This window comes from Scylla paramamosain, chromosome 17 (assembly GCF_035594125.1).
Source record: "Scylla paramamosain isolate STU-SP2022 chromosome 17, ASM3559412v1, whole genome shotgun sequence".
In the NCBI taxonomy this organism is placed as follows: domain Eukaryota; kingdom Metazoa; phylum Arthropoda; class Malacostraca; order Decapoda; family Portunidae; genus Scylla; species Scylla paramamosain.
The window spans coordinates 17,472,501-17,497,564 of NC_087167.1; the positions used below are offsets into that span (position 1 = coordinate 17,472,501).

At 37.8% G+C, this 25,064-nt stretch overlaps 1 protein-coding gene and 1 long non-coding RNA gene across 9 annotated transcripts in view; one reads left to right on the forward strand and one right to left on the reverse strand.

Moving 5' to 3' along the window:
* The first annotated feature begins 399 nt into the window (after positions 1 to 399).
* LOC135108535 (uncharacterized) lies at positions 400 to 21,966 on the forward strand. Of its 7 annotated transcripts, XR_010272328.1 has the most exons (7): positions 588 to 1,496; positions 3,081 to 3,255; positions 4,173 to 4,277; positions 13,387 to 13,519; positions 13,834 to 13,957; positions 16,957 to 17,034; positions 21,827 to 21,966. XR_010272328.1 is itself a non-coding variant. In XM_064019655.1 (4 exons), the coding sequence occupies exons 1-4, from the start codon at positions 955 to 957 to the stop codon at positions 8,660 to 8,662; spliced, it is 966 nt and encodes a 321-aa protein (XP_063875725.1). In that variant the 5' UTR covers positions 400 to 954; the 3' UTR covers positions 8,663 to 13,364. The 7 variants fall into 7 exon arrangements, 2 of the variants coding, with proteins under 2 accessions (XP_063875725.1, XP_063875726.1); XR_010272329.1 differs by lacking the exon at positions 16,957 to 17,034 and having other exon boundaries at positions 21,827 to 21,963; XR_010272326.1 differs by lacking the exon at positions 21,827 to 21,966 and adding an exon at positions 17,432 to 21,790 and having other exon boundaries at positions 589 to 1,496; positions 13,387 to 13,957.
* Positions 21,802 to 25,064, reverse strand: part of LOC135108538 (uncharacterized) — a 151,930-nt gene continuing 148,667 nt past the window's right edge. For both annotated transcript variants that reach the window (XR_010272330.1, XR_010272331.1), the window contains one exon: positions 21,802 to 21,937. This is a non-coding gene — a long non-coding RNA (uncharacterized LOC135108538). The remainder of the gene's footprint in view (positions 21,938 to 25,064) is intronic.

Consider the following 25,064-nt stretch of genomic DNA (forward strand, 5'->3'; position numbering starts at 1 on the left):
AGAGATTGAATTCTCAGATACTTCGGCGGCTTATCGAATCCGCTGCTTATAATAAACTGCAGTGGAAGTTAATGAGTTCCCAGAGTCTAACAGGAATTCTGCGTCTTATCTTTGATACTTATGACAGACTAATGAAACTTAATGGCGTTGCCGGGGATATTTCCATGATTCTAATAATAGTTGAACAAGAAATCTGTATTATCAGTGGGGGAAAAAAAACACCAATAAGAACTTGGCTTATTATTTTTGTGGCCTTTGACAACAGTAGTAATGAGAGTTTCAAACATTTCTCGCTCCAGGTAAGCGAAATCACTTTCATTCATAGTATATAATTTTCTTTTCCAATACGGGTGGCAACTAAGCTATCTCTGCCTCTGAAAATACGGGGATCTTGGTCTCATGATGGTCCTGACGATAACAAAGTATGTATGCAGCAAACAGGTAACACAGTAAGCCAATATTAAACGTCAGGAAAGGAGCGAAGGGGCGACTCAATCGTTCATCGCTCAGCCGCGCATGTGTTGATATCGACTGGATGCGCCTTGCCACAAACCTCTGTATACTTGATTAAAATCAGTTTCCCTCCATCGTCCTCCCTCTCTTACTGCCATAGCGTGATGCCGCTGACAGGGACCGAGATCTTTAGCACAAACATAGAATACAAGTCTTGTAATTGAGTAATCTCAAACATGTGCCGCCGGTGATGAGATCGACTGTGACTGATATTATTTAGCAAGACCTGAATTACGAAAACATATGATTTATGTTATATATTTTGTGGTCATCAAACTTAGTTTCAGTTTTCGAGATGTAGTCATAATAATGTACAAGGAATCAATGCGGGACAAGCCTTTAGAAGGGACGTGAAAAAAACACGAGGTGGGCACCGTCAGCTTCCTCAGCTATCCCCTCTCCCCCCGTCCAGCCGCAGACACGAGCCATTCCGATGTCAAGATGGCGTGGAGGCGGGTGAGTGCGTGTCTCTCTTTGGTGGTGTGGGTGTGTTGCACCAACGTGTGTGTTGTCAGTGTCAAATCCAAGTCTCCGGTGCACGCCAAGGGCCCTATCTCTAACAGACCAGTCCCCGCTTCCGTCTTGCCTGATATTGGCAATGTCACGGTTCCCAGTTCCACCCTTTCTGCAGCTGCCACAGCGAGGCCACTTTTAACAACAGACGACGACAAGGATAGCCAACAGGAGGCGGAGAACTCGCAGAGCCACGGGGACAGCAGTGCCGAGAACAGTAGTGACGGAGAAGCGCCTGTCAGGGAGGCGGCGAGCAAAAGGAACGCAAGTGTGCAGGGCGGTGGTGGTGTGTCTGCAGCGATAAGGGGATTACCACCCTCGTCCTCGTCAGCCACGGCAGAACAGCTGAGATCAGCTACTTCCTTGGCCGGCACCTTGGTTTTGCTGCTGATATCCGTGGTGATCGCCGGCGCGCTGTTCGTCATGGTGATATGCTTCATTCACAAGTGGAGAGAAAACATGGGCACGGGGTGAGTGTGCTATAATAGCCTAGCTGCTACCTCTTCTTTATTAGTATTAGGTTATCAGAACGGCTGTCTTCGTATTTAATAAACAGTAACAGTTGGGTAAAATATATCGGCTGACACCTTCATTTACCTACTGTCAAACGTGCATGAGGTTCGTGACAACGCAGGCAGCACTGGCAGGGTGAGCTTCATAGTTAAAACACTCAGCATAATGACTATGGTGGCACTGCAAGTTATGAACTTTCAACAGATCAGCACCCACTCAAGACATGTTGCTCCTATGGTTTTACCAGTGTTAAAACTTTGGGAGAGAATGAGCTGTCTTCACTTGCATCAAGTTTAGTACAGGCGTGTGTTTCATTCAGTAGGAAGTTAATCTTTCATTGATTTAATTGAGCTACTGCATTGTGCATGTAATTTTACCATGTTGCAGACCCACATTATTTAGAATGCCGATCCCTCCTGCTCCCCTTCTCTCTCTCTCTCTCTCTCTCTCTCTCTCTCTCTCTCTCTCTCTCTCTCTCTCTCTCTCTCTCTCTCTCTCTCTCTCTCTCTCTCTCTCAAACATTGTGTGATGCCCAAGAAAGGCAGCAAGTGAGCAGACTAAATTGTTTTTAAGTATTTGCAGTGAGATTTGCACAACTGGGGAAAATGTGAAGCAATAGGGCCATAGATGACGTATCTGAGAGAGAGAGAGAGAGAGAGAGAGAGAGAGAGAGAGAGAGAGAGAGAGACTACTCGTATATATATATACATATATATATATATATATAATATATATATATATATATATATATATATATATATATATATATATATATATATATATATATATATATATATATATATATATATATATATATATATATATATACAATACTGGCAATTCATGACATAAAATACTGTTCAGTTATTGTTAATATCTACATTCCTTAATGGTTTAGAAGCTTGCCATTACATTGGATTTGATTTGTTACCATAAAGTGATTGTCAGTATTCAGGCTCAGAGCAACTACACGTGCTTAGTGTAATGATCTGTTATTATTTATACATAAGATAGAGCACCTAATATTGGGGTAGTTACAATGTATGGTATGTGTGTACATATATGTATTGGATAGGGTGTTGTGCTGTGTGTTTCTTAGTGGACAGGATATGATAATTAAAAAAAAAAAAAATGTTCTCATCCTGCCACTTGACTTACTGGCAAGTGGGAAACCCAACAACATGAATTTCTTTGGTCTGCTTTAACTTTGGTATCCTCCTGGGATCATGTCATAGCTCAGTCTGCACTACAGTGGTGAAAAAATTACAAGTTGTAATATGGATAAGGGAACCTTTCACCTAAACATAAAAGCCATACAAACCTACTGTTGTATTAGATCACTACATTACTACTAAGATTCTCTCTCTCTCTCTCTCTCTCTCTCTCTCTCTCTCTCTCTCTCTCTCTCTCTCTCTCTCTCTCTCTCTCTCTCTCTCTCTCTCTCTCTCTCTCTCTCTCTCTCTCTCTCTCTCTCTCTCTCTCTCTCACTACAAGCTCCTGCACAAACTTCAACCACATGCTCACTTATCATGCCCCAACAGGCGGTATCCACGGGTGGTGTACTCAATGCTGCGGCAGAGTGAGGATGAGCCCGAGGATGTTCTTGGAGAGATCCTTATCAACATAGGTTTGGCAGCTCCTGGGGACACACGTCCCCTCACACCCTCATCCTCCTCATCATCCAGTCGCTGTTCCCCTGCACCTGCTGAGCCAGAGGTAGTGATAACAGTACTTGTAGCATCAGCAGTAGTAGTAATAGTAGCTAGTAGTGCTAACAGAGGTGGTGGTGTTAAGCAGGAGTTTGTCACAGCAGAACTTTTTTACATGTAAGAGGGGCTCTGACAAAGGCTACAAAAGGTGCTAAAAAAAAAAAAGGCCCACTGAAGGTGCCAGTACTCAGAGTAGAGCCAAAATGATCATCCAAAATTAAAAAAAGTGTCTTGAAACCATCACCTTGAAATCAAATCCTTACCTTTTTACACCTGATTAATTGTATGTAGAATTTGTATTAGCTGTTCATTGGTGGGTGACGTCAGCCAGATAATCTCAACTCTTCAGAGCTATATAATATGTATATCTCTTCACATATTGTTGCTTTACTTTCTGATTTTGGGTTTCATGAGGTAATAAGCTTTTTCTGAATGGGAAATGTATTGAATGGTACTGAATGAAGTTTGTTATAATATGCATTAGGTGAAGGTTTACAGTCATACAAATGTTGAGGGTCTTTTTTTTATTTACCTTAGCTCAGATTTTGAGATTATTTTAAATATCAATCTAACAGAGGTTTTCTGGGACATGATTATTCATGTTTTGTACAGAGTTATTATTATTATTATTATTATTATTTATTATTATTATTATTTATTATTATTATTATTATTATTATTATTATTATTATTATTATTCATTATTACTATTTATTATTATTATTATTATTATTATTATTATTATTATTATTATAGTTATTATATAAGCAAGTGGTCCTGAGAACTTTGTCAAACAAGAGTTTCTCTCAGTTCATTACAAAGTAGGCATAGTGTTATTCTCAGTTCATTATAAGTTCATTGCAAAGTATGCATAGTGTTGCAATTATGATGGACACATTCCATCAAAATCCACCACTTTTTCAGATGGACATCAATGATCTGGAAGGGACAAAGTTCACCACCATCCCACTCAGATCGGATGAAGCTGCTAAGAGGCTCATGGTACCAGAGCCAGAGGAATCTGACGAGGTTAGTCAGAAAATAATGCCTTTCAGTCAATTCTTGTTTTTACTCTTGTTCTTGCATCTTTCCACCCTGACATTTCATTCCCATTGATGACGTACTTGTCTCCCCTTTACATTTGTACAGTACATTCATGAATTTTTAAACATAATTCTTTTCAAATTATCATTGTTTCACATCACATCCTTTCATTCACATGGTTTACCTAATTTTCTTTACTGTTCATGTATGTCGATCTCTTCCATCAATTTTTTTCTGGTATGAATTAGTTGTATCCCAAGTGCTGCTCTATCGATCATTACTGAAAGCTTTTATCCACATCCCATTTACTGTTGTGTATCAATTTTTTTCTTCCTTTACATTCTATACTAAATATTATTTGATTCTTCCTGTGTGGTGTACACACACACACACACACACACACACACACACACACACACACACACACACACACACACACACACACACACACACACACACACATGCACGGGCACACACACACAGGAACAGGCACAGGCATGTGCGCACACACACACATGCATATACACAGGCACATACAACTAGGTAAATACACACACATGCACAGGCACACACAGGCACAGGTGCACACACACACACACACACACACACACACACACACACACACACACACACACACACACACACACATACACACACACACACACACACACACACACCACGTAGTGTAGTGGTTAGCACGCTTAGCTCACAACCAAGAAGGCCCTGGTTTGAATCCCAGGCGCTGCGAGGCAAATGGGCAAGCCTCTTAATGTGTAGCCCCTGTTCACTTAGCAGCAAGTATGTACGGGATGTAAAGCCAGGGGTTGTGACCTCGCTGTCCTGTTGTGTGGTGTGTGAGTGGTCTCAGTCCTACCCAAAGATCGGTCACTATGAGCTCTGAGCTCTTTCCATAGGGGAATGGCTAGCTGGGTGACCAGCAGATGACCGTAGGTGAAACACACACACACACACACACACACACACACACACACACACACACACACACACACACACACACACACACACACACACACAAGCTGCAGCAGAAGTGTTGGCCAGGACATTGAAACTTGCAAGAATAGATCAGTACAAGAATGTCTGGGTGAAAAGAGACATGAATGAATAAGACAGAGCTAAAATAAACAAACTGCTGAATGAAGCCAAATAAAAAATTGCAACCCAGAGACAAAGAGGGAGGTTTACTGGAGAGTGATAGACATGAAGATAAGGAAGCCGTATGTGAGGGTGGCAACGAGGGGAAGTGAGAATTAAAAGTGTCATACACCAATGTGAATTGGGTGATGTCTGCACTACTAGAGTTAAATGATTGTTTAGAAGAATGCAAACAGATATTGTGGGGATCGCAGAGATCAAATTAAGTGATACATTCAAGATTCTCATCATAGGTGGTGGAAGATACAATATGTGGAAGAGAAATAGAAAATGTAAACAAAGCAGTGTAGTGATTTACTGAAGAACCTAGTGGTTGATGAGATGACATATGGTGAAGGCAGCACAGAAGTGTTGAGGGTGGGAATAAAGAGGAGAGGAGGAGAGAGGAGAGACTATGCAGTGGTATATGTTCTACTAAAAATGAAATCATAAGAGTGCTGGATATTATAGAAAAATGTTAACAGATACAAGTGAACATATGGAAAGATTGATTGCAAAGAGTGACAATATAATTCTGATGGGGGATTTCAACTGTAAGGAGGTGTGTTGGGAGGACTGGTCGATGGAAGGAAATGAATTGTCATGGGGAAACAGGTTACTGAAATTAGTAATGGATAATGTTCTAATACAGTGGGTGAAGAAAAATAACAGATCCAGAACAAATGAAGATTTATTGTTCACAGAGGAACCAGAGATTATTGGAGACCTCAACTACAGGACCCTGATAGGGAAGAGTGACCACATTTTACTTGAGTTTGGTACAGAAAAGGAAATGGAAAAAGGAAGGAAAGATGACTGTAGAAAAGGTAGGAGGAATTATAATGAAACAAATTTCACTAAATTGAGAAAATACTTTGAGGAGATTGACTGGAGTACATTTGATGAAGCAAAGGAAGTGGAATAAAGGTCGAATAGTTTGCTTAAGATATATAATGAAGGAATTGAGAGGTACATGCAGAAGACATCTGCAAAAGGATTTATAGTAAATGACCAGTTTAATAGATGTGAGAAGGTGAGAATGGAAAGAGAAGGAGCATAGAATAGATGGAAGAGATATAAAAGAAGTGACCAGTGGAAGAGAGGAATAAATACATATTAATACACAGGGAGGAGAAAAGATATTATGAAAAGAACATCATAGCCAAAAGTAAAGACCAACCAAAACTGTTTTACCAATATGTGAATGGGAAGTTAAAGAACAAAGTTGAAATAAATAAACTACAAGTTGATGGAGCGATATATAAAGAGGTTGGAAGGATGGCTGAAGTGATGAATAACTGTTTCCAGGAGGTTTTTACAAGAGTGGTTTTCAGGAGCAGGAGGATGTGGAGATGGCTGGTGTAGGGTTGAGTAAAATAAATGTTACAGTTCAGGAGGTGTAGTCAACAGTTGGCCAAAAAATTCAGTCAAAATACATTAATTAAAAGAGGTAAGGGTTCCAATGAACTGGAAAAGAGTGGATATAATGCTGATTTTCAAGGGAGGAAATAAGGAACACCCTTCAAACTACAGACTGGTTCATTAACAAGTGTAGTGGCTAAGATATGTGAAAGAGTTGTAAAAGATAAATAGATCAAGTATTTGAAAGAAAACAACATGTTGACAAAGAGACAGTTTGGTTAAAAGGAGAAAGATCATGCACTACAAATCTGTTGGAGTTTCTATTCACGAGTTATAGACATTGTGCAGGAGAGAGATAAATAGGCAGACTCTATTTATTTGGACCTCAAAAAGAGCACTTGACAAAGTACCACATAGGTTGTTATGGAAGCTGAAGATTTTTTGGAGGATTGTGAGAAGGGCTGCTAAAGTGGATGGAGAACTTCTTGGAAGGTAGAGAGATGAGAACAGTAATTAAGGATCAAAGATTAGCCTGGAAGAAAGTTTTAAGTGGGGGTTCTGCAGGGATCTGTGTTTGCACTGGTGATGTTTGCTGTGTACATTAATGATATGCCAGAAGAAATAACCAGCTACATTAGCTTATTTGCAGATGATAAATTTATTGAGAAAACAAAAAAAAGGAAGATTGCATGGCATTCCAGTGGAACCTAAACAAGATCTAGGAGTGGAACCAAAAATGGCAAATGGAATTCAGTGCAAAAAAAAATGCAGTGCAATAGAATTTGGCAAGAGATGGATGGGGGATTATTCATTGGGGAAGGAGAGAATCAGTAAGAGAACAGAAGACCTTTGTGTAATAATTACTGGTAAGCTGTCACCAGAGAAACACATAAGATTGCAGGTGAAACATATAACCTTCTGAGAAACTTAAAGACATCATTTACACATCTGGGTGAAGAAATGATAAAAAAAAAAATTGATTGTGACCATGATATGCCAAAGATTGGAGTATGCAGCTGTGATTTGGTCATCTGCCAAGAAATCTATTAGAAACTCGGAAGGTATACAAAGCAGCAACAGAGTTACCTCCAACTTTGAGGTGTCTACCATACAAAGAAAGGCTGTCAAAATGGGGTCCTATAACATAGGAACAGAGAAGAGAGAGAAGGGATTTGATTATACTGCACAGAGTGATGACTGGAATGGAGAAGTTGGATAGGAAGGACTTGGTGATGTGGGATACAAGAGTCTTGAGGGGACACAGGAGAAAACTGAAAAAGGATGCTTGTAGAAGAGATGTTAAGAAAAATAGCTTCCCAGTAGAATGGTGGAGATCTGGAATGATTTGGACAGGAAAGTCACTGATACAAATACGGTAAATGAATTTAAGATATGGAGATAGGACAGCATGAGCATAGCTCTTTTCCTGTATGTCACAACTAGGTAAACACACACACACACACACACATGGGCTGCTAGCTTAGTGGTTAGCACACTCGGCTAACAACCGAGGAGCTAGGGTTTGATCTCCTTGGTGGACGGAGATTATTTGGGTGTGTCTCCTTGCATGTGTAGCCCCTGCTCACCTAGCAGTGAGTAGGTACGGGATGTAAGTCGAGGAGTTGTGACCTCATTGTCCCGGTGTTTTGTGTGTGAGTGGTCTCGGTCCAACCCTAAGATTGGTCAGTATGAACTCTGAGCTCTTTCCTTAGGTGGATGGCCGGCTATCTCGAGAGAGACCAGCAGCAGACTGTACAGTGAAACACACACACAGAAAGAGGAACTGGAATTCCCATCAAGAAATGCAGTGTAATGGAGTTTGGAAAGAGCAAGCAGAGGATTTCAGGGCACTATAAACTTGAAGGAGAGATCATAAAAAAATAAAAATCGGAAAGAGATCTGAGAATATTCATATTGAATAACATGTCACCTGAGAAATGTGTATATAGAATTGCTGGAGAGACTTTCAACTTATTGAAAAATATAAAGCATAACATTTACCTACGTGGATGAAGACATGGTAAAGAAACTGATCGTCACTCTGATAAGGCCAAGATTGAAGTATGCAGCAGCGGTGTGGTCACCAAGCACAAAAAGGAACATCAGGAAACTTGAAAAGAATCAAAGAGCAGCAACAAAATTGCCTCCAAGCTTATTGGAGATGTCATATGAGGAGAGGCTATCGAAACTGGAATTGACAATGCTGGAATAGAGAAGGAAAAGAGAACACAATAGGAATTTATAGAATCCTAAATATGGAGGTGCTCAATAGAGGAAACCTCATAAAGTGGGACATGAGGGATACAAGAGGACATGGAAGGAAGATAAAAAAAGATAGTTACAGAAGGAATATGAAAATGAACAGCTTTACCCAATAGAATAGTAGATATATGGAATGGACTGGATGAGGAAGTAGTGTGTAAATTTAAGGCCATGTAGACACCATGAGATACAAAGATGGGACAGCATGAACATAGCTCTCCTCCTTTACATTAGAACATTACAACTAGGTAAATAAACATATGCACACACGTATTGGCCTGTGACTTGAGCAGACGTATTGAAGACCGTCTCCACATATACCATGATTTCCTGATAGCAGCTGGGCCAACTATAGTATCTTGGCCTAGCTTTGTGATCAAGAAGGTTTGGAGCTGTGGTATGCATTCTGTTCTGCTTCATAATCAGTGAATAGACAAAAGAAATGGCAGAAGGTGGTTGTACCTCGTCAAGGAGAGGACCGCGTGACAACAGTAAATAAAGGGCTGAAGATGACAAAGAAGTGGAAAATTGGCTGGATAATATTAATAAGAGCCCAGGTATGAGAGAGTTTAGGGGCTTCAGAGTGAAGGAAACTAACATACCAAGGATGATAGATACCAAGGATGATAGGAAACTGTTAATGTTAGAGAAAACAGTATCATAACTGAAGGACAGGGGTGCTTACTTAGAAAGGGAAGATAATGAAACTAAGAAAAAGCTGTGGTAGCTATGTGGAGATCGTAAAAGACTGTGAAAAGAGTGAATATCAATAGAGAAAATGTCAAGGAAATTAAGAAGCAACAGAAATGGAATAAGTAGGAAGAAGAAGAGATGAATTTAAAGGACTTTATAGAAATGCAGTTGAAGGAAAAGATGGCATACTCTGGTGAAAGTTTATTGAGATGTATAATGGAGTTCAAAGATATGCACCTTAAGGGGGGCACTCATCCCAGCAGGCTGAGAATCTGAATAAAAAATCATATAAAAAAGTATTGGGAGCTAAGATTTGAAACTTTCTAGAATGTTTTGGATTATTATTACCTTGTTTGTCTATAGAGAAGAATGACCTAGGTCATTACGTCATGAGACTATGGTGTAATTCGTAATTATTTGACTTAGTGTTTCGGAGGCCACACTAATTACTCCAAGATAAAGTTATTTGGGCTGTGGAAGGTCATTTCACCATTTTATTTATTTATTTTTAATTTGCCACATGTCATAAAATATTGCCGCATCACGACAACCAAAAACATAACATTGACATTTTTTGCCTTTTCTCTATCCTGTCTTTTTTGCTTCACATTTTCCAAAAAAATCAAAACGGTTAAAGATTTCCCTTGTCATGAACAATAGATACAGCATTTTCTAAGGAAATCAGATCAGCCGTTGATTTTGTGGAAATATTTAAAGGTAAAGAATCATGTTTTGAGTTATGGCCATTTAAAGATTGAAGTGTGTCTATCCCCTTCATTTATGCAACAATTTGAATATTATTTATGTATTTAACTCTCAAACACAAGTACATGAAGCACTGTAAGACTTAATCATCACATTATTCCAATTTTTACTACTACGTACTTGTTTCAGGCCTTTTATCAGTTTATCTAAGGCTGCAGAAAAAGCAGTTATAGGCAATACGTCAAACAGCCCATTTTCTCGCGCCTTTACTGATATTTAATAAATAACTCACTGCTGGGTGTCTTCAGAATGTCACTGATATTTAATAAATAACTCACTGCTGGGTGTCTTCAGAATGTCACTTTATAGGGTGGGGGTATTTTGTTTTTTACCAGCAGGGGGTGCCTTCCCTTTCCTCCATGATGCATTCCTTGCCAAAAACAATGTCCTTTAATTACATAGGTAAGGGTGCACAAACAACACCATATACAGTTCCTTTGCTTCTCTTCTTACAGTGTTCGTATTTTCTTTGTTAGTGGAAGGGGCAAGTAGTGAGAGAGGAGGAGGAATGGGTAGGGAGGTGGTGGATGCAGCAATTTCTTCCTCCTTGGGTGAAAGCAAAGACTAGGCCACATCTTTCTTTTATTCTTAATTTTTACGCTTCTCATATATTTTAGCTACTGCTTAGCATTAATTTTCTTCATTAATTTTCTTCTTCACATATATCATTGAGTGGTGGAAAGAGCAATAAGAGAGAGAGAAGGCAGGGAGCAAGGAGCTTTGAAATCACTCCCAGTAAAGACACAGAAGCCACTGACAGACAGTCACCTAGCAGCCAAGCCAGACAATGGTATGGTAATATCTTACCAGATATTACCATACAAGGCCTATATCATCAAACTTCAAAGAGGAGTAAGATTGTAACTCTTACTACCATATTCATGCAAAAACAAGCTATATAAGATGACTTTATAGTATTTTTCCTGAAGCCACGCCCACTTTTATTTTTTATGCTGAGGGACATTTTAATGGACTTTAAAAACCAACATCAGTGCTTTTTGCAGGAAAGAGATACCCCGGCAATGATTCTAGATAATGAATACATTATTGCACATTTTGAAACATGCCATTTTTTATTTACTAAAATGGGGTGAGTGTCCCCTTAAGTGGGTGGCAGAGAAGTTGGGCATAAGGACTGGTTTAATAGAAGTGAAATATCAAAAAAGAGAGAGATAGTGCTTGGGAAAATGGAAGATAGCTAGAAGACAAAATTTCTGGGCAGAATACATAAGAAAGAGAGATGAATCTTAAAAACATGGAGAAGGGCACACAAAATGCAAGAAAGATATAATAGATAAATGCAAAGACCAACTCAAACTGTTCTACAGGCATGTCAACAATAAGGTACAAGGAAAGGAAGGAATTGAAAAATTAGAGGGGTAAATCTTACCAATAGCAGCTCCCTCTGTAGCCTTAATTGCAGTATGTATATAATCAAATGGAAGGATTGGAAAAGATAGATTGAAATGTTATTGTGATGTAGGATACAGGGGACACTAGAGGACGTGGAAAGAACCTGAAAAAGGAAACCTGTAGAGGAGATATAAAAAAGAATAGTTTTCTGCAAGTAGTTGACAAATAAACTGCCAAAACAAAGGATGTGGTACAAGCAAAAACTACTCATAACTTCAAGGCAAAGATGGATGATAATAGATACAGAAGTGGGATGGCACGAGCATGGCTTTTTTGCCTCATGTTACAACTAAATACTAAATACACACACACACACACATGAAAGAGTAAAAGAAGACCTACATGGGTTTATAAAATGGGGGAGGAAGTAATAATGAAAAGCATGGAGGAAAAAGACCTGGGAGTGGTTTTTCAAGATACCCTGATCCCAGAACAGCATTTAAATGAGATATTTGGCTCGATGTACAGGATGTTAACAAATATTAGGGTGGCATTTCATTACATGGATAAGACTGTGATGAAAAAAATTATAGCCACTATGCTACATCCCAAGCTAGAATATGCAGCAGTAGTGCAATCTCTGCATATGAAGAAAGATATTAAGAAGTTGGAAAGAATTCAGAGGGCAGCTACAAGGATGGTACTGGAACTGAAAAATCTAATGTATGAAGAGAGGTTGAAGGAAATGGAACTGCAAACTTTGCAAGTTAGAAGAGAAAGAGATCTAATAACGATGTATAAAATAGTTAACGACATTGAGAAGATAGACAAGTAGGACCTGGTGTTGCTGGAAGGTGAAGCTGGACAGATGAGAAGGCACTCAAAGATCAGGAAGAGTCAGTATTTGAGGGACATCAAGAAGTACAGTTTTCCACATAGAATTGTGGAGATCTGGAATGGTCTAAATGAAGAGGTTGTTACAGCACCAAACATACATAAATGTTAGATAAATATAGATATGGAAACAGGATGCTGAGTCCTGCTCGAATCCTGTGCTATACAACTAGGTAAATAAAACTAGGTTAACACACACACACACACACACACACACACACACACACACACACACACACACACACACACACACACACACACACACACACACACGATTAGATACTAAATTTGTTCTACTTCTATGAAACAACCTTGGTAGATAGGAACAAACTAAGATCACTGCAAGAAGAATATTGTGTTCTCATATTTCAGTGCACAGGTAGCCTAATGTTTGTGTAAACCTGCTCTCCTAGTAAGAAATTGATCACTATTGCAGATTTTCAGGATTGTTAATGGCACAGGATTATTGTATTTGATATAGCTATTGATTATTAATTCTTCATGAAATCTCATTGTATTTTTGTAAGCTACCATCTAGCACATGTGAGAAAGAGTGTAAAAAATGTATGAAGGTATTCGTTGTTGACATACACTGACTTACCTTTGCTTTCAGGAGTTACTTCAGTGAGGTGCTGCAAGTCACCCTTTTCATCTGACTCAACATATCGCCATCGCCGTGATGAGTCTGTCATGGGCTCATGTTATCCATTTTGCCACCATAATGCCAGCCAGCTTACCCCTTCCTTGTATGTGTGTGTGTGTGTGTGGGTGTGTGGGTGTGAATGTGCATGTGACTTCAAGCACGCGCTTATGACTAAGACTTAAGTATCTGTAGGCATCAGATGAGAAGTTGGAATGTGACAAAGTACTTGGTGTATGAACAGTTTTGTCAAGTCATAGCAATACACTTGCTTTAGAATGTTAAAATATGATACAGCATTTACTAAAGTTTATGAAAGCTAAAAAATAATAAACAGGTGAGAATGTGAAAGTGAATATAGTAGTAGCAAGTATGCCTGTAAGTCACTAGCAAATCCACAATGGATGTGATTTGTTGCAGTGCGTATGGCAGGTGAAAATTGCCATATGTAAGACCTGTGATGGATGTGAACTGTGTAGTGGACCAGCAGCAGTTGTAATTCACTGCTTCCAGAACTGCTGACATGTAGACCACTGCACCTGTGGTGAGTGTGATTTACCTTGTACTGGGCCTGTAGTGTCTGCATGCCAGATTTGTTTGGGCTTTGATTTGGTGTTTCATTCTGGTGATATATATAACAGTGCAACTCCACTGGTGGATTTGTCTTAACAAAGGTTTCAACAAAAAAATTAAGTTTTACATTGTTTTGATATAGATGATTTTGTAATGCAGGTAGATGTCAAACTCAGCACTTGTGGAACCAGTTTTTATTAATTTGATTTGGAGTAGACAAACAAAAGGATAACTTTCATTGTACACAACTGTGATGTCAAGTGAAGGATTGCCAATGACTTGGTAATGGGATGCTCAGGGGTTAGTTTACATATTTCATTATTTGCTTTTGTGAATATGTTGACTTCAATTTTGTCTTTCATGGAAATCTTTTGCCATTCTTTAGGAATATAATTGTGTTACTCATGCCATCTCTGCCAGTGCTCCCAGTCATCCCGGCTCTCTCTCTTTTAATGTAATTAGTCTGAATATGGATGTTGGTAATTTGTTTTTAATGTTGATATTCATTATTAAGCCAATACCACTACTAGTACTCCAATACTTGCAGTAACCAATAGTTTGCTAATAATATTTGTATAAAACTGTATATGAACTTCACTTCACTGGAAAAGTATAACAAGGCATAATACAATGACAGGTAACAAAGTCAGTTCATAAATCACACTGTACTGCTGCCAGTTGACCACATGGTGACAAATTATGATAAGGCATAGCATTGTGCTTTCAAAAGAGAACTGGAAACACTTAGAATTTCAGAAAATTGGATTTGACATTTTCCACATTTATTTTAAAGTTTGAATTAACTTTCGTTACCTTTTCTACATTTAGTTTAAATTAACCTTAGATATCTCTGATAACCTCAAGAGATTTGTAGGAAAAGCAGAGGTGAAGTAGATGGGCTAGTGGTGAATAGCTGTGAATTAATCAACCAACAGTGTTAATTAGTAAAATTTGACCACAATAGTCTTTGCTCAGTGTGCTCCAACCTGTGGAAGAATATACCTTATTCATGAGACACAGTGGCCATGCTGCCAATGATCTCCCTTGAATGCTAGAATGAGTGCAGGTGATTGACAAGTAAATAAGTTGTTACTTAACAGACATAGAGAAAGTTAGCTATTGAATTAGGATTAACCCTTTATTTTTTTCACTTAATGCTTGTATTTTCTTTTTAAAAATAATAAAATTTTAATTCTTCAAGTTTAAATTATGCATTCGTAAATCAGGATAAAGAACAAAATTTTTACTTCAGACAAAAATCTGTATAAGTAATGTTTGAAAGACAGAATTTACTTGTTTCCCTGACTACATTGAAAAAATAGTGGAATAACTGAATTGTTTTCTCAGACCAGAATTTACTCTACTGTGGATGTCAAGTCAGTACTGAGCAATGATAACCGTGGTCCTGCTGTGAAAATGGAGTGCATTGGCACAGGGCTATATGAAGTTGTATAACTTGGGTACTCATTCAAGAAGTGCATAGCTTTATTATACCTGGTTAGTTCTCAAGTTCGTACTTATTTTTTTCATGACTGAACAGATGCTAAACACTAATTGATTTGTGATTGTGAGACCATTCATAAGTAAAAACCATTTCATCTGAAAGGATGACACAGCTTTCATTAACTAGACCATGGTAGTGTTATTAATTAGCCATTTTTTCTCATCACAGCAGTTTATGAACACATGGCTTTTTTTCTTTTAACTGTTTGTATGATTTACCTGAATCTCATGCAGCCATTGGTCCAAATTATTAGCAGTTTTAACCAAGCTAGAATCTCTCAAACAAGCAATGATAAAAGTTCTAAGACATCCTGTTTCAAAAGAATAAGGCTTGTAGTGGCCATGAACACATTGTAGGAGTAAGCTGTAACTTTCTAATGTTTGCCACATGATCTCACTGATAACCTTCAGGTGATCTGTCTCCATGTCAAGGATTATTACTTGTAAAGAAAACTGTTATATATTAACATAATGAAATGGTTGCTATGCATCATTTATAGAAATGTGTGAAGTGCTAGAGAGAAGAGCACAACTCCCATTTATTTTTTTGAAGAGATGCAAGAAAAGTAGAGGAAGATAAATGAAAGTAAGAAGGAAGATAATGAAGATTTAAGATATTGTTTAAGTACTATCAAAAGATTTAATTCTGGAAAATATACTGACAGTAAAGCTTCATGGCCATTTATAGATCAGAAAAGAGGAATAGCAATAAAAATAGAATAGAGCACTGACATTTTTCATGCAGAACATAACCAGAAAAGCTTGCATTGCTGCTGCTTGAAATTCCAGTAATAATCTCGTCAGTGCTGCAACATTCCTGTTCATGTTCTCCACATTCACATTTGTCGCAAGTGTTGTAAAAATTTGCTTCCGTCCCAAAGTCAGGTGAACAACCCTTCCAACCTGTTTCTTGAATGTGTGTATGTATATATGCATTTGTATACATTTGGTTTATGCAGTGCATATCTAAAGTTTTTTTGGTTTTGATGAAGATTCCATGTGATGATTGAATACCACCACAAACCTGCTTACTTTGTTGTGTGATTGTTACAAAGAAATATTATTAACCAACTTGTGTATACTAATGTAATTATTAATTCACCTTTTTGTGATGTCTTCATGTGTACATTAAGGATAAAAAATAACTAATGTGATGTTATACTTTCAAGGAATAACATTTGTATATACAGTGCAACTGAATGTTTACAGTTTACCCTTGCTAACAAAGTCTTCCAAAGGCTAGGACTTTACACTGAAGTACTTGAGAACTTTATCCAGTTGCTATCAGGTGTCATCAATGCCTGAACCAGTTGTGTGTGGAATATGCCTTTCAAAATTATTTATCATCTATAGTAGTATGTGGCAGTAGTGTCAATATTAATAGTAGTAGTAGTAGTAGTAGTAGTAGTAGTACAGGGGTATTGGTGGTGGTGGTGGTGGTTGATAAAATCATATAATATTATTCAGAGGTGGTGAGTGTTTCTGAAGAGTGGAGATCCTTCAAGTTGACAAAGAGGGATGCAAATCTAAAGAAGATTGGCATAGGTATGTGAATATTTTTCTTATTTGTATGGATTCCTGTCTTGCAGTCCTGTGAGGATATCTCAGAAATTAATTATTATTATTTTTGTTACTGTATATTGTGGTTATTGCTTGTTTTCATAGTATATAACATTTCAAAATCTTGTTTGGGAATGGGAATATTCCCATGGTTTTATTTCCCATTGGCAAGGTTGAAATAGATACAAAAGCACATTAAAAAATAAGAAAAGATTTGATGAGGTCACTGGAATATGAGAAGCTTTAGGGCAATATTTAAAATTTGAGAAGTAACAGTGGATGGATAAAGTCCAAGACTGATTTGGTTTGTGGTTTATGTGAATTATTTGCATGTAGCTTTCAAAGGATTTGGATCACCATTAATGTCCTCATCTCATTGCAGGCCTTGGGCATTATTGGCAGCTCTTGCTTATAGCACTGAAGTCTTTCTCAATCTTCATAAATCTTCTCAAATCAAGTGCCCCTGAAGTGGTGAAGTATTTATATTTTGAGATCTCAGAGTACAGGCTTGGGTACACTGGCTTGTTACATTACTACATCCTTAGTTGTCAATAGGTTTCAAAGGCACTGATCTTACAATTTGCCAGTTGTAGTCAAATAATCATACCTACTTGTGCAGTATGCTGGCAGTGGAATTTCTGCTACCTGTCTTAGAGGAACTAGTGATATAAATGTGGTAATTGGTATTAAGGTCACTGTCCTTGACTCCACTCTCATTTGCTCATTCATAACAGATCATTTTCCCTCCTAAGTGTCTCCCTACTTATCTTTCCTTTCTTCATAAGATACTCACTCATATTCTCCTCTTTCCTGTTCACTCCTTTCCTTCCATCCCCTTCCCTCAGAATTTATTTTGGTCTTTTCACTTTTCCTATTTCCATTACATGACATTTTTTCACAAAATTCCATCTCCCATTTCGTAATCCAATCCCAGATTTTATTTAAATCTTGTTCACAGTCTTTGTTGTTTCTTATGTCTCCTTCAGGCATATCATTTATGTAGATCAGGAAAAGTTTTGGGCACATAATTTATGTAGATCAGGAAAAGCATTGGTGCCAACACTCATCCTTGTGGTACTCCACTATCTACTTTTATCCATTTTGATTTTATATCTTTTACTACCATTCTCATTTCTCTTCCCTTTAAGTAACTTTCCATCCAGTTTTTTATTCCATTTAATCTTCCTATATTTCCTAGCTTCCATAGTAGCCTTTTGTGGGGAACTGTAAAAAAGCTTTTTTTTTTATAGATCTAAATGCACACAGTCTACCCATACATCCCTCTCCTGTGTTATATCAGTCGCTCTTGAATAGCTCATCAAATTTGTTACACCTGATTGCTTTTTGTCTAAAGCCATACTGTTTTTCTGTTATTATATCATGTTTTTCTAGAATTTTTGTCCACTGCTTCTTTATAATTTTTTCACAGATCTTACATACTATACTGTTCATTGATACTGGTTTATAGTTTAGTGTTTTTTTTTTCACCTTTATAAATTGGCACCATGTCTGCTCTCTTCCATTCCTTAGGCTCTCTTCCAGTTGATATTGAGCACTTTATTATGTCATATACTGGTTCAATTAATTGTTTCCTGCACTCTTTTAAAATGAAACCTGATACTCCATCTGGTCCTGTTTTTTTTTTTTTTCTTCCAGTTCCTCCATCATTTTATAAACTACTTTGATTAGTGTAATTTCTCACATTTGCTTTGCTGTCTTCTTATGGTTCTTTAAATTCTGATTGTTCTCTGAAAACTTGCTGAACTGTTTGTTTCACAATTCACTCATGTCTTTTGGGTCTTCATATGTTTCATTCCTATCCTTCAACCTTTTTAGTTTTTCTCTTAGTTTAATTTTACCATTTATTGAATCTGCAGAATAGTTTTGATTTGTCCTTGCATTTTTCAACTATATCCTTTTCATATTCTTTCTCTTCCTCTCCTTATTTTCATATTGATTTCTTGCTATCTTAAAGTCTCTATTTTTTTGGTTTTGATTTCTTTTAATTTTTATCCATGCTTCTTTTTTCTTTGCTCTTGCACATCTTACACTGAACCACACCTGTTTTCCTTTTCTTTAGGTTTGTGCAGTGGGACATTTATTCACTCCTGTCTCTTATAGTTCCATAAAAATATCATACTTATTTCTTGCACATCATTTGCTCTTTTCAGCTTTTCCCAGTCCATTTCTTCATAAAGTTTAAGATCATCTATATTTGCTTTCCCATAGTTTCTTCTGTTTTCTTTGATTCATCCTCTTCACTTACATTATTATCAGTCTCTATTTCTATCATTACATGGTCACTTCTTCCCATGGGGGTACACATCTCAGTTCTTTAGTTAGGTCGATTCTTTTTGTTAATATTTGGTAAAGTTGTGTTGGTTCGTCATCTTCCCTGTGATGTATATTTTCAGTCACCCATTGCATCGTTGTGTTCTCCATAGCTTCATAAATCTTTCTCCCCATGCAGTCTAATTTCCTCCTGCCTCAAAGATTTCCCAATTTATTTCTTTGCAATTAAAGTCACCAACCAATAGTACCTACTATTGACACCTACCAATAGTACCTACTATTGGTACTACTTATTTTCATATTGATTTCTTTTGATTAATTTACTCAAACACTGGATTGTATCTTCTGTTATTTTTTCAGTCTGCCTTGTTCCAAGAATTTGTTTTGGGTGGTTATTACTGTCAGTATTTCTCCATTATTATCCTCCAAATGAACATTCACTATTTCTGCTTTCCCTTCCCCATATTTAACCATTTTTGTTTTCTCTTCATTTCTTGTCATGATCATTACACCACCTCCTTTGCCAATCCTGTCTCTTCTCCACATATTGCAGTTATTGTTAATGACAATCTGATTTTCTTCTTTTAGCTTTGTTTCCATCAAACATACCACCTTTGGATTCTTTTCTTTTAAATAGTTTTGAATTTCCAGTGTTCTGTGTAACAGTCCATCTATGTTGGTATACATAACAATCAGTCCATCATTTGTACTATTTTCTCTATTTTATTTTAAATTATTCCTCCCAAAACTCTCACCCCCCAAAAAATCTTTTCTTCTGTTCTTGATTAATTTTTGTTTTGTAGCCTCTTCATACATGTATTTCAGTTTTTTCTATTTTTCATTTCTGTTTTTTCTTAATGTGTATATATATCTTAGAGCAATCATGTACTTCTCTTAATTTGGATGTTCTTTCTAGTATCTTTCCTGCTGCTGCTTGTAATTTTAGTCTTCTTTTCATGGGTCTTGTTTTGCCTTCCAGATAAGGTACCTAGTCTAACAACTTCTTCCACTTCAAATTTAATGTCACCTTCATCTTTTAGTTTCTTCAACAAATTTCCTCTCTTTCTAATTTCAGTTTGCATGTTATATTTTTCTCCTATATAACACTTTTCTTATCTGCTGCATCTCTTACCAGATCCTCATTGTTTTTCAGTGCCTTCACCACTTCATTTTCTACATCTTCATTCTTATTTTTCAGGTGCTTTTCAGTTATTTCCTTAAAGTCAAGATTTGCTTTATCATTCTTTTTTATTTTCCCGCCTTTCATTTCATCCATGACTCCCTCTCTCACCCTCTTCTCACCCTTCACTAGTTCTGCTTTCAAATCTTTATTTAATAATTTTCTCTTGTTTTGTAATTCCTCATTTTCTTAATAATTTCCTCCACTTCAGTTTGTTTGAATATTTCGCTGTCTTTTCCAAAGTTCGTCTCCAGTTTGTCCTGAAGGGTTTTTACCACTTGTAACACTACTTCCATCTCCTTTTTCTGCTGTTTTGTGTCACTTGCCTTAGTCTCATTTTCAGAAACCCTATCTTACTTTCATGTTGGTCATTTTCATTAAATCCATCAAAGTTAATTTAACTTCTGCTGGAGTCTGTTAATAAGTCAGCTATTTTTGTTTTGAAACTTGGGCCCAGTCAGCTGGAGCCCTGAAAACTACTACACTGTTTCCTCACCTATGGAACCACACTCACTCAGACCCTACAAACTACATCTCTAGGTATTCCTGGTGTGTGTGTGACAATATTTGTATGTATGTATATGTTTACCATATACACATCACAAATATATATAACTAGAATGATCAAATGACAATACCAACAAAACATTGCTCACTGCCTGCCAGCTCAGTGACAAATTCCGCAACATCACTACACCACCACACCTGAATCAATGTAAATCATGAACTAATATTTGATTTTCCTCTATATTTCCATGCAATCTTTCATTTTAAACAGTAAAATTTTTTTTTGAGAACTTTTTAATGCCGATAATTGTGCACCATAGGTATGACTGTTGGAACCCTATTGTGCAGTTTATGGGTGAAGTGCTTACATGTTGGATTTATTGTGTTGAATAACATGGTTTTTGTACTGGTTTATATTGTGTACTAACTCAGGTAGTAAGAATATATAGTATGCTATTTCAAAGCTTGTATATCAGTACTGATTCTCTCCCCCTTTTCTCCATCTCTTAATGATCAATGCTACTTTTATTTGTCATCTGCCTTACTTATCCTCCCTTTCAGTATTCTTGATGCTACTCTAGCCTCATCTTGAACATGCCTTTCTTGCCTGAAATTTGTAGCCTGATTTCATTTATTCACCATTATCACGAACTGATTCAGAATAATTACCTAGTATTTAACAGAGTGGAACAGGATCACAGCTAAGAGATTTTGAGAGGAATTATTTTATTTTGGTGGATAAATCTTGGATCATAGTAATCACCAATTCTATCATTGATTTGACAACCTTCTCAACAGGGAGTTTATGGAGTGCAGCAAAAGGTTGTAGCTTCTTGGAGAGGATGAAGACTGAGGCAGATAACCTGTTTAATCTCTGCATTAAGGAACCACAGCAAGTCTTGGAAGAGACTGAGGGAAGGAAACAGATGTTAATTTTTCTCTCATGTTTGGTAAGCATGAGTATTTTGGGTAACTACACTGCTATGCAACATGGTTGTGCATGAGAATGGATTATTTTAACCCCAGTGTATACTCGTATATATATATATATATATATATATATATATATATATATATATATATATATATATATATATATATATATATATATATATATATATATATATATATATATATATATATATATATATATATTATATGAAAGGGACAAACTGACATCACAGCCAGTTTAATTGCTTTTTTTTTTTTTTGGAGGGACACTGGCCAAGGGCAACAAAAATCTAATAAAAAAAAAAACCTACTGAGATGCCGGTCCCAAATAGGGTCCGAAGTGGTGGTCAAAAATTGAAGGATAAGTGTCTTGAAACCTTCCTCTTGAAGGAGTTCAAGTCATAGGAAGGTGGAAATACAGAAGCAGGAAGGGAGTTCCAGAGTTTACCAGAGAAGGGAATGAATGATTGGGAATACTGGTTAACTCTTGCATTAGAGAGGTGGACAGAATAGGGGTGAGAGAAAGAAGAAAGTCTTGTGCAGTGAGGCTGTGGGAGGAGGGGAGGCATGCAGTTAGCAAGATCAGAAGAACAGTTAGCATGAAAATAGCAGTAGAAAATAGCAAGAGATGCAACATTCTGGCGATGAGAAAGAGGCTGAAGACAGTCAGTCAGAGGAGAAGAGTTGATGAGCTGAAAAGCTTCTGATTCCACCTTGTCTAAAAGAGCGGTATGAGCGGAACCCCCCAGACATGTAAAGCATACTCCATACATGGATGGATAAGCCCCTTGTACAGAGTTAGCAGCTGGGGGGGTGGGAAAAACTGGTGGAGATGTCTCAGAATGCCTAACATCATAGAAGCTTTTTTTTAGCTAGAGATGAGATGTGAAATTTCCACTTTAGATTATAAGAAAAGGACAAACCGAGAATGTTCAGTGTGGAAGAGGGGGCCAGTTGAGTGTCACTGAAGAAGAGGGGATAGTTGTCTGGAAGGTTGTGTTGAGTTGATAGATGGAGGAATTGAGTTTTTGAGGCATTGAACAATAATAAGTTTGCTCTGCCCCAATCAGAAATTTTAGAGAGATCAGAAGTCAGGCATTCTCTGGCTTGGCTGTCTGAACTGTTTATTTCCTGAAGGGTTGGATGTCTGTGAAAAGATGTGGAAAAGTGCAGGGTGGTATCATCAGCGTAGGAGTGGATAGGGCAAGAAGTTTGGTTTAAAAGATCATTGATGAATAACAGAAAGAGTGGGTGACAAGACAGAACCCTGAGGAACACCACTATTTATAGATTTAGGAGAAGAACAGTGACTGTCTACCACAGCAGCAATAGAACAGTCAGAGAGGAAACTTGAGATGAAGTTACAGAGAAGGATAGAAGCCATAGGAGGGTAGTATGGAAATAAAAGCCTTGTGCCAGACTCTATCAAAAGCTTTTGATATGTCTAAGGCAACAGCAAAAGTTTCGCCAAAATTTCCAGAAGAGGATGACCAAGACTCGGTAAGGAAATCCAGATGATCACCAGTAGAGCAGTCTTGACAGAACCCATACTGGCGATCAGATAAAAGGTTGTGAAGTGATAAATGTTTACATCTAAGAATCTTCCTGTTGAGGATAGATTCAAAAACTTTAGATAGGCAGGAAATTAAAGCAATAGGACAGCAGTTTGAGGGATTAGAATGGTCACCCTTTTTAGGAACAGGCTAAATGTAGGCAAACTTCTAGCAAGAAGGAAAGGTTGACAAAGTTGAGAGTTTGACTAGGCAAGGTGCAAGCATGAAGGAGTAGTTTTGGAGAACAATAGGAGGGACCCCATCAGGTCCATAAGCCTTCCGAGGGTTTAGGCCAGTGAGGGCATGGAAAACATCACTGCGAAGAATTTTAATAGGTAGCATGAAGTGGTCAGAGGGTGGAGGAGATGGAGGAACAAGCCCAGAATTGTGCAAGGTAGAGTTTTTAGCAAAAGACTGAGAGAAGAGTTCAGCTTTAGAGATAGGGATAGGTGTGATAGCAGTGGTGCCATCAGGTTGAAATAAAGGAGGGAAAGAAGAAGGAAAGTTATTGGTGATGTTTTTGGCTAGATGCCAGAAGTCACTAGGGGGGTTAGATCTTGAAAAATTTTGACACCTTCTATTAATGAAGGAGTTTTTGGCTAGTTGGGGAACAGACTTTGCATGGTTCCAGACAGAAATATAAAGTGCATGAGATTCTGTTGATGGAAGGCTCAAGTACTTTTTCTGGGTCACCTCTCTATCATCTATAGCATGAGAACAGGCTGTGTTTGGAAGGTTTAGGTTGAGAAAAAGAGTGAAGGATGTACACCTATGTGCCAGACACTATCACCTCTGTTATGCACTCAGCACACAAAGACGGGTCTCCGACACGGAAGCAGGAGTCATTCCAAGGAAAATCAGGAAAATACCTCCTCAGGTCCCCCTAACTAGCAGAGGCAAAATGCCAGAGGTACCTCTCTTAGGGAGATCCTGAAGAGAGACTGGAGTGATAAGCCAAGATACAGATATGAGATTGCGATCTCATATCTGCGAAGAGAGGGTAACAGCATAAGCAGAAGGATTAGAGGTTAGGAATAGGTCAAGTATGTTGGGCGTATCTCCAAGACGGTTAGGAATATGGGTAGGGTGTTGCACCAATTGGTCTAGGTCTTGGAAGATAGCAGAGTTGAAGGCTAGTTCACCAGGAGGGTCAGTGAAGGAAGAGGAAAGTCAAAGCTGGTGGTGAACATTGAAGTCTCCAAGAATGGAGATCTCTGTAAAAGGGAAGAGAGTTAGAATGTGTTCCACTTTGGAAGTTAGTAGTCAAAGAATTTCTTATAGTCAGAGGAGTTAGGTGAGAGGTATACAGCACAGATAAATTTAGTTTGAAAATGACTCTGTATTTGTAGCCAGCTGGTGGAAAACTCGGAAGATTCAAGAGCATGGGCATGAGAGCAGGTTAAGTGATTGCGCACACAAACGCAACATCCAGCTTTGAATTGAAAATAAGGATAGAGAAAGTAGGAGGGAACAGAAAAGGGGCTACTGTCATTTGTCTCAGACACCTATGTTTCAGTGAGGAAAAGGTGAGA

Coding starts and splice junctions, on each gene's coding strand:
- LOC135108535 (XM_064019655.1), top strand. CDS start 955: ATGGCGTGGAGGCGGGTGAGTGCGTGTCTCTCTTTGGTGGTGTGGGTG. Junction 1,497..3,080: donor AGAGAAAACATGGGCACGGG/GTGAGTGTGCTA, acceptor ATGCCCCAACAG/GCGGTATCCACGGGTGGTGT. Junction 4,278..8,518: donor AGCCAGAGGAATCTGACGAG/GTTAGTCAGAAA, acceptor CTCTTTCCTTAG/GTGGATGGCCGGCTATCTCG.